The sequence below is a fragment of the Gavialis gangeticus genome, unplaced genomic scaffold, assembly GCF_001723915.1.
Source record: "Gavialis gangeticus isolate Ggan-Ray unplaced genomic scaffold, GavGan_comp1, whole genome shotgun sequence".
NCBI lineage: Eukaryota > Metazoa > Chordata > Crocodylia > Gavialidae > Gavialis > Gavialis gangeticus.
In genome coordinates, this window is record NW_017729031.1 from 107,752,965 (window position 1) to 107,762,180 (window position 9,216).

General features: G+C 51.9%; 1 protein-coding gene across 2 annotated transcripts in view; it reads right to left on the minus strand.

The window, feature by feature from the left end:
- The window catches only part of PLCD3 (phospholipase C delta 3), a 71,215-nt gene that overhangs the window by 22,093 nt on the left and 39,906 nt on the right, over nt 1–9,216 (minus strand). Inside the window, exons 2-4 of one of the 2 annotated variants that reach the window (XM_019523534.1) lie at nt 8,825–8,986; nt 4,858–5,086; nt 4,073–4,202 (exon numbers count right to left, since the gene is read on the minus strand). In XM_019523534.1, the coding sequence (XP_019379079.1) occupies nt 4,073–4,202; nt 4,858–5,086; nt 8,825–8,986 (521 nt within the window). Of the gene's footprint in view, nt 1–4,072; nt 4,203–4,857; nt 5,087–8,824; nt 8,987–9,216 lie in introns of those variants that run through there. The other variant, XM_019523535.1, reaches the window with a different exon arrangement.

Genomic DNA, 9,216 nt, shown 5'->3' on the forward strand with positions numbered 1-9,216 from the left:
TGCTGGGATCCTATGACCCCAGCTCACTTCCTGCCCCTGGGGCAGGGGGCTGGACTCGATGATCTTCCGAGGTCCCTTCCAGCCCTAATGTCTATGAAATCTATGAAATCTGATGGCATCTGTACGAGAAGGGTTGTGGGGCTGGTCTCCGCTCTGTTCTTTGTGGACATGCACACCCCTCCTACAGCCTGGCACACATACAGCTAAGAGGCCAGGGGTTGAACATACCCTAGAGGCTGAACATATTCTTAGGTGGGGGCCTGGATCAGGCTGGGGTGCCATGGAGCCGGCCCCCCCAGCCACATGGGTCTCCAGAACAGGGTTCTCTCTAAGCTGCACAGCATTCATGGTCATGCAGGTGTGCTCATGCCATGCTGCCAGGCATGCCTGCGTGGCCGCATGTACCACACAGCTTAGAGGGAACACTGCTCTGAAACTCAGTCAGGCCCCTCAGCCAAAAGTGTTATTGCTACCCTAGTTTCTTTCCAGGTAAAGCAGAGGACTCTATTCTCCAACATCAACCCCTGGGAGCAAGAGCAGAGCTGCCTTGAGGGACTAAGGCCTGCAGGCCCCTCACCTTCCCTGAGCTCTCACCAGCTGAATGCTGCTACAGTTTTGCTCAGAGCAGGCACTAATCCAGCTCCACCTGTACGATCCCCACCCCAGTGCACCAGCTACAATTCTTGCCCCAAACTAGCTCCTGGTCAAGCCCAGCCACCTTGACAGGATGAGACTGAGGGCCCAGAGCACCCTGTGCTGCCAGTCTCAATCAAACACAGGCCAGCCCAGGGTCTGGGTGATCACAACTCAGACAGGAACATTTTTGAGCTGCTGCAGTGGGAGTGCTGGACCCCAAGGGCACCGTGAACCAGATCTGGCACCCCCAAAAATGTCTCTTCCCCTGCGCTGTGCAGTGTTCTGTGGCGAGTCTCCCACCTCTCTCTCATTTCTTGTAGAAACAACTTAATTGTCACTGGGAAACCCAAGACTGCACAGCCCAGTGCTCAGGGAAGATGCGACTGTTCAAGGTCTGTTTCTTGCTCCATTGAGTATTTAATTATTTCTACAAAGGGGCATGGCTACCACAGCAGAAAGGAAGGATGCCCACCCCAGAAGGTCATACAGCTGGTGGCAGCCACTTGCACGTGAGATATGGGAGGCCTAAGCTCTAGTCCATGCTCCAAGCCAGGCCGAGCAGAGACCTCAGAGCGGGTCTGCCATCTCCCAGGCAGATCCCATCCCCTGGAGAGGGTGGTATCCATCTAGTCATTGTGAGGAAGAAACATGCTGGAACAGATGTCTACCCCATTACAGCATCCATGGTTAGGAGTCCCCAGGGAAGCTAGGGCTGCTATGGAGCAGAGCTTTCCGCTCTCCACAGCATCCCCACAGCAGCTGAGGCAGCTTCTACACTATTTGGTGACTATAGCTGTGTTGCCTGGCCCAGACTCCATCCTGGGTAATTCCAGTCTATCAGTGGAAATCCAACAATGGAAGGTCAACATGCACCAATGCAAAGTGCTGGGCCTAGGGAAGAGTAATCCAGAGTACAAATACAGAACGGGAGGTAACTGGCTGGGTGACAGCATTGCTGAGAAGAACCTGGGGGCTTTGATGGATCACAGACTCAACAGGTTCAATGTGATGCAGTTGTAAAAAAAGTTAATTCAAGTTTAGGCTGCATCAACAGGAGTATTAGGTATAAAACAAGAGACAAGATGGTGTCGCTGTACTCAGTGCTGATTAGGCCTCATCTAGGGTACTGTGTGTAGTTCTGGGCTCCACATTTTAAGGAGGATGGTTGCATCTTCATGTTCATTAATGCGCCAAAGTTACTGCAAATTTAATTTAGTACTTGCTTAATGAAATGAAGTACTAAGTTACAACTACAGTTACTGTGCAGTAGTGCCAGCAAATGCCTTTTTAGTTTTAGTGATGCTACTGTGCAGTAACCTAATAATACTGAGCAGTAGCGTATTAGCGCTGTCTGTGCCGTGACACACTACTGCACAATGTTGTTAGGCTACTGTGCATTAAGCACCTTATGTAGATGCAACCTATGAGAGAATTTAGAGAGGGTCTAGAGGAAGACAACAAAAAAAGAGGGGTTGGAAGGCAAGCCAAATGAGGAAAGTAGAGATTCTCAACCAGGGTGTTGCAACACCCTGGGGAGCCTTGAGATCCTTCCAAGGGTGCCATGCTATGCTAGCACTGCTAGGTGTACACACATGATTCACAAGATAAACCAAGAGGTTTCAAATAGAAATCTACAGTGTCAAAACAATCCTGCCCTGTTGTGGGCTCTCTAAGTCCTTTGCAACAGAAGAATTGCTCTATTGTTTGTCTGTAAAGAAGTGAAAACTAGGAGCTGGAACTTTCTGAGGAGTACCTTGAATTTAAAAAAGGCTGAGAACCATTAGAGGAAGGGTTGAGAGGACTGGGCATGCTTAGGTTGCAGAAAAAAGCAATTAAGTGGGAGCCATGGTAGCAGTTCTCAAATATCTGAATGACTGCCATAAAGAAGGAGAACAACTTTTCTCCCTTGTTGCAGAGAGCAGGATGCATAGCAATGGCTTCATGTTATGGTAGAGCAGATTTATATCGGATATCAGGAAAAATCTTCTGCATTGCTAGAAGAGGCAGTGGGATGGACTGCCCAGGGAAGCTGTGGAATCTCCTTCACTGGATGTTTTTAAAAAGAGGTTAGATAAGCACCGGTCAGGGCTGGGTGAGGAGTGGCGTGCCTGCATTCCTGCACAGGGTTGGCCCACATGACCCATCCATCCCACCCTGCACTCCTGTGACTCTACGAGCAGGAACACATACACAGGGTGCAGCTTCCAGTGGGGATAATGTGGGGGGGGCGCTGGCTTGGGTAGGTGGCATGGGTGGTCAGCAGAGCTGGTCTTTATGCCCTCCACCCTCCTCTGCTTTATTTGTGACTCAAAGGAGCATGAGTGACTGGTGCCTCCTGAATCTAGGGGGGGCACCCGCAGAAGCCGCCAACAGTGGTGGCTCTGTCAGAGGGCGAACCAGTCCTCCTGACAGCATCAGTGTTGGCTGTCGGGGGGGGGCACCATCCCTATCGGGGTGGAATGTGCACCCCCGTGCACCCCCTACCAGTCGCCTATGTGAAGGAGGAAGCTCTGCTCCTGCTTGCAGCTCACCCCAAGCCCTCACTCCACTGCGGGTTGCTCCTGTCTCTCTCTGGCACAGGCTGAGTGCTTAATGGGATGCAGATGTTCCTGGCTCCGAAGCAAAAGGTGGGGGGTGGGACTGTGTCTGTGCTGAAATGCACTCTTGCTTCTCCATCTCTCTGCAAAACCGACAGGCTTCCTGCAGCAGTGTGGAGAAGAAGGGGAAGGCTGCCTGGCTTGGAGCCATTACCCAAGGCTCTCCTGGATGGGCTGAGCTCTGAGGCCCTGCTGGTGGTGTTCTGCCTTCCATGGCGTTGCTGGGTCAGGCTTGCTGGGGGCACACAGAGAGTGGATTCATGTCCAAGGTGAGGGGAGAACCTCCCCATATCAGGGCCTCTTATCCCAGATGAAGGGCGTTGGGCTTGGATTAGGACCCTGCAGCAAGCACTCACACTGAAAGGGGGCAGTTCACCATGTTTCCTGTCAGAAAATGCTAATTTGTCAAGACCAAATGTTTTGTGGAGACTGCCCCAGTCCCAGCAGGGCCAGGGTGGAACAGGGGTGGGCTGGAGCCTGCAATGCAATGACCAGCCACGGGTCAGGGCACTCCCAGGGAGGCTGGAGACACAGGCACAAGTCGCTGCTCTGCCTGTTCACAGCAGGGGCTGGCACTTGGCACCCTCACCATCAGGCTGTCAGCTGCTCCAGAGCAAACCTCCCCCAGCCTCTCCAACTGGAGTCATTCTGCTTTAAGTAATTACAGAGGCCCTGGAGCTGGGCCTCACACACCCTGGGTAAGCACCTGGCTTCCTGACCCCACCACTATGTAATTATTTACACTAAGTGGAGCAGATGGGGTGGGAGGGCCATCTCTCCTGAATTTTAGGGTCAGGGCATGCTGTCAATTGCTGTCGGCACGTGTGTGGAAAGGGTACCTTGAAGAGCTGGTGGGCATAGATGTCATTCATATCAATGTTGATCATCTTCAGCATGTTCTTGATCTCCTTGAAGCACATCTTGTTGTCTTTGTCCTTGTCGGCCTGGCGCAGGATGTCATGGATCCAGATGCAGCAGAGGTTAAAGAAAGCACCTTCAATGAACTCACCAGCTCCAACTCCCCACTCCTTATACCCACACCCACACCTCCAGATCAGTCTGTGCCAGGGAGCCAGCTGCCAGGCTGTTGAAATGAACTGCCAGGAGCCAGTTCACTCCATAGAGGACTCCCTTCTATTGAAGCCTTTTCTGCCATGGAGCTAAGTTCTGCCATAAGGACTGGCTCTAAAACTGACTGCAGCCCGTGGAGCTTGCATAGGCTTCAGTCAGGCCCTGAACAATCTATGATGGGACCGGGGTAGACTCTCATCTCCCCTTTCTGCCACCCAAAAGCCATAACTATTTCCCCACTCTCCACCACCCTCCCAGCCTTGTGTTGCTTTAGCTGATTTAACTGCAGGGGCTGGTGCTCACACCCAGCTTGTACAATCAAAAACACAGTTCCTATATGCCAGAGGACTTTCCTGTATTACTGGCATGTGCCCAGGAGAAAACCCTGGGGGTCTGAAGACATCAGGCTGGTGACCCTGAGGGCTGGAAGGCTGGTGAAAAAGGGAGACCCATTGAGGCAGGTTTTTGTATGCCCTGTTGCATGGCCATGGAGCAGAACCACAGTGAAGGACAGACTCTGGGAGATTTCCATCCACTCAGCTGGAAAGGATATTGGTCAAGCTTCTCTCTCTGGCTCATGGCTTTCACTCTGGCCATCAGTTTGTTCAGGCCCCGCACCCACGTCTGGGCCTCCTCCTCACGCTGGGCAGCCAAGTCCAGGTTCTTCCGCTTGCCCTTGAAGACAATGGTGAAGCAGTGCTTCTCAGGGAAGGAGCTGCCATACTTGCGGAAGCCCTCTGACTGGTAGCCCTCACGCACACCTTCAATGTGCACGATGGAGACTGCAAGAGAAGAGAGCTAGTGGAAGAGGGATGGGCCCAGCGTCCTGTGCTGGACACTCACATCTGGGCATGGGCTCCTCTTCCCGGGTTAACAGGGACTTGCTGGGGCAGAGGGGCCTATGTTTCCAGCTTGCAATTTACTGAGAACCTTTTAGAACCTGCTGATGGGTCAGTGGCTCCTGGCATCAGAAGGGCCCCAAGAGGCACCGTTGAGCAGACAATATCAGCTGGCCTCTTGACTCTACTGCTGGGAACCCAGGTGGACTGGGTATTCTTGGTGGGATGGAGGCGTGGAAGAGATCCCTCAAGAGGTCTGCAAATGACAAACGGTGTTGCTGCCCTGGTGCAATCCCTTCCCCACCCCTCCAACCTTTATAGTTATCTATGGGTATGGGCATCCGATCAATTGACCCCGGGGCAAAAGCAAGTGGTGATTTACACCATATCAGCAGCTCCATGAACAATCTTATCCCATGGTAAATGGAAAGTGAACTGCGGTAGCTTAGCCCTCAATAAAAGAGCAGTTTAGTTTCCACTTAACACAGGACATGTCTATACTTCACCTTACCGTGACGTTGCTACAGCACCGTGCTTTAGTACTTCCTTTTGGAAGTGCTAAAGCACAGCGCAGTACAGGCAGTTACAGCACTGTGCTAATGGTGCACAGGTAGATTTCACCACTGTATCGCTGTAGCAGCACGTTGTAATGGGGAAGCGTGCCACTACAGTGACGTAGCTGGCGATCACACGTAGACCCTGCATGATCCCTACAATGCCATAGCATGCTGTGCAGTGACGTATCACATCGCTATGTCACTGTACAGTGACATGTAGATGTGCCCACAGAGTAAGAGATGCACACGAGCACTTACTGTGGAATAAAAGCTGCACAGTAAAGCCCTGTGGAAAGGTCCTGAGCCTCAGGGCTGTCTCATGTGTCCTGTTCCCTCCCTGGCCTGAAGCTGGGTGAGTTAACCAGTTTGGCTACAAGAAGAACAGTTTCTTTCCCCTCCCCAGGAACTGTCACCAGGGAGCTAGAGGTGCACACACCCTTCCTGAAGCTCAGGCCTGACTCTCCTGCTGGAGTTTGTTCCCCTGGTTGCTGCTACAGTCTGGATACTACAGCCAAGCAACACCTTCTTGGCTGCTTATTTGACCTGTGTTTGAACTTTGAGCCTTTTGAAGCCGGTTACCACCCAAAACCAGCTGGGAGGAAGGACTCCACTCTGGGCTCACCCTACATGCCAGCTACATCAAGGAACAGCTGAGCAGAAACTGAAACTTGCTGGGTTTGAGCTTTCACTGTTGACCAAACCAGGTCCACATCAGCTCACAAAACTAAAGCTAGATTTATGGCAGTGCCCATGGCTGGGACTTCAGGGGTTCGGTACTCTTAACTGAGCAGTTTAGCACCCAATGTATCCCCACTGTGGCACACTCTCGAAATTCAGGGCCCATGGGACAAACCCAGGAGAGCACATGGGTTCTGCTGGGGACAATGCAAAACAGACTGGCTCCATGTTGCTTTGAACTTGAGCTAGGCAGGACCCATCAGCTCAGCCCTGTGCTCTGGGATTGGTTGGGAACTCATGCCCAGCAGCACCAATGAGCCCAATCCACCTCTCACCTCCACAGTGTATGGTCACAGGAGTGTTTCACCAAAGTGACTTCTGTTCCCCCCTCAACCACATTGCCAAGGGCAGCATTTTCAGTGGGGCTCAACAAATTGAAGGACTAAGTCCTGTCCTCCTGGGTAGAATTTTAACAAGGGTCTTGCCCATCTCGCCCACCTCCAACCTGCTTACTCTACAGAGGGAGCCCTAATACCATGAGATGCTGAGCAACCTCCACTGCCTAGGACCTCGAAGGATCTGGTTCCAAAGGGCCAGATTTTCACAAGACCTCTGCCCACTGGGTGCTAGTTTCTCTGAAGCCTTGGCCCTGACTGTTGAAAGAGCACCTGCATGGGCTAATGGACATCATTCTGCTGATTTTATCAATGCCCACTGCAGGGATGACACCAGGGGAGTTGCCTTTCCACCAGTTTCCTGGGTGACTGACCTGAGATCTGTATTGTATTTCACGCTCTCATTCGTATTACATTAACTGGTTATGGCAGTTAGTCATGGATATTAGCAAATGGTTCTCACCCCCATTAGACCCAATGCACCCCTCCATAGACTCAAGGCACCCCTCTTAAAAGGCTAGCTCTTAGTTATTTTTTGACTACATAAAAATAATAAAGCAATTTTCCTGATGCAAAGTCAAGAAGACCACAACAGGGCAGAATGTGTTTAAACCTATGGGTTCTTATTTGAAATCTCCAAGTTGATTTTGTGAATCACGTTTACACACCTAAAGAGTTAACATTGTATGGCACCGCACAGCACCCTTGAAAGAATCTCAAGGCACCCCAAGGTACTACAGCACCCTGGTTAAGAACTACTGATCTGCGCTCTTTTGCTGCATTCACTGTGGGGCTCTTAATGCCAAAGAATGCGGCTGCAGCCAGGAGACTTCAGAGAAAAGCAACAAGCACACAGCAAGGAGGCAGTACTTCTGAAGGACCAAGTCTTTCATCAGGCAAATGCTTCTACAGGCATCCAACTTCACGCTCCCAAATGGGTCATTGCAAGGAATGGGTCTGTGCCTGGTTCTGGGATGGGAAGAGGCCTACTGTATGTGGCACTGGGGAACAACTGTGCCCCATGGTAATAGCCTACTGGACCCAAGCACAGAAAATGTAATCCAGCTCTCTGGAGGGTATCTTCTCAGTGAGCCCTCAGGCTGTGGGCTAGGCTGCTGGGGAAGTCCAAACCCTGAGCTGGGATGCCAGAGATCAAGGGCACCGCTTCTGGTCTGCACCCAGCATGCTGGGCTCTGTGGAAAATTGGATCCTGGATGAACCAAGTGCGGTAGGATGTTCAGCAGGAAGAGCCCGGCCCTGACAAAAGGGGCCAGGGACACACAAGAGCTGTGTTTAAATCCAGCTCCTCTCATTCTAATCCCGGGCCAGATAGAGGTCCTGTGAGCAATGAATTTGGTGTCCCTGACAGAGACAGTGCTCCACACCGCTGTAGCGCAGCCTGAAAACTGAGCTGCGCATCTGCACGTATTTGGGGTGGGTGATGTCTTGCTTGATCCAGAAATCAAACCAGAGCACACCTGCCAAGAGATGCTAAAAAAGGAAGTTATGGTGAGGACAAAAGGGGGTTGTAATAGCATGCAGAGCCCTGAACATACAGGTGGAGACAACCCTGGGCAAATCTGCTGGCTGACTGACCCTCTGCCAGGAAGGCAGTGGTGATGGAAGCCTGGAGTTGAGAGCTCTGTGCTGCTTGTCACCCTGGAGGTCGCGCCCCTAGGCTTTTTCTAGGCCTGTCATTTTATTTCTCTGAATAGCAATGGGAATCTGGAAAGGAGTGCGTGCTGGGTCCTGGTGTGGCTGTGGTTCTAGGCACTGAGACAAGGCTCCAGGTTGTGTGGTGTCACGAGGAGCGCTGGGTTCTGAGATTTTTGGTGCAGAGGTCGATCTCTGTTCTAAGCTGTTTTCCTGCTTATGTTGGGTTCTGGCTTCTAGATTGGAGGAGGTTGTTGTTCTGGGTGCTGCATTTGGGGGAGCTTGGCTTTTGAATCCTAGGGTGGTGTGGTGGGCCCTGTGCTTGGGGCTCCCCATTCTGTGTTGGAGAGGGCTGGTTCGCAGATTCTGTATGGTGCTTCCCCCGAGCTGTGACTTACAGATCTGCTTGGAATGAGCCCGCTGAAAGCGCCTCTCAAACCAGATGGTCATCCCATCCTCCTGCAGGCGGTATAGCCGTTCCTTCTGCCCCTTGCGTGACTTGATCTTCCACAGGAGGGAACCCTTCAGCATCACCTTGATATCTTCATCTTCTGTCAGACCTGTGTGAGCAAAACAACGGAACCCGTCAGCTCTCATAGTTTCATAGTTTCATAGATTAAGGGTCGGAAGGGACCTAGTAGATCTTCTAGCCCGACCCCCCGCCAGGGCGGGAGAACAACAAAACCCCAAAACAAGAAACGGGACTCAAATGAGTCCAGCCAGGTAGGCATCCAGCCTCTTCTTAAAGACCCCCAGGGTAGGGGCCAGCACCACTTCCCTTGGAAGTTGG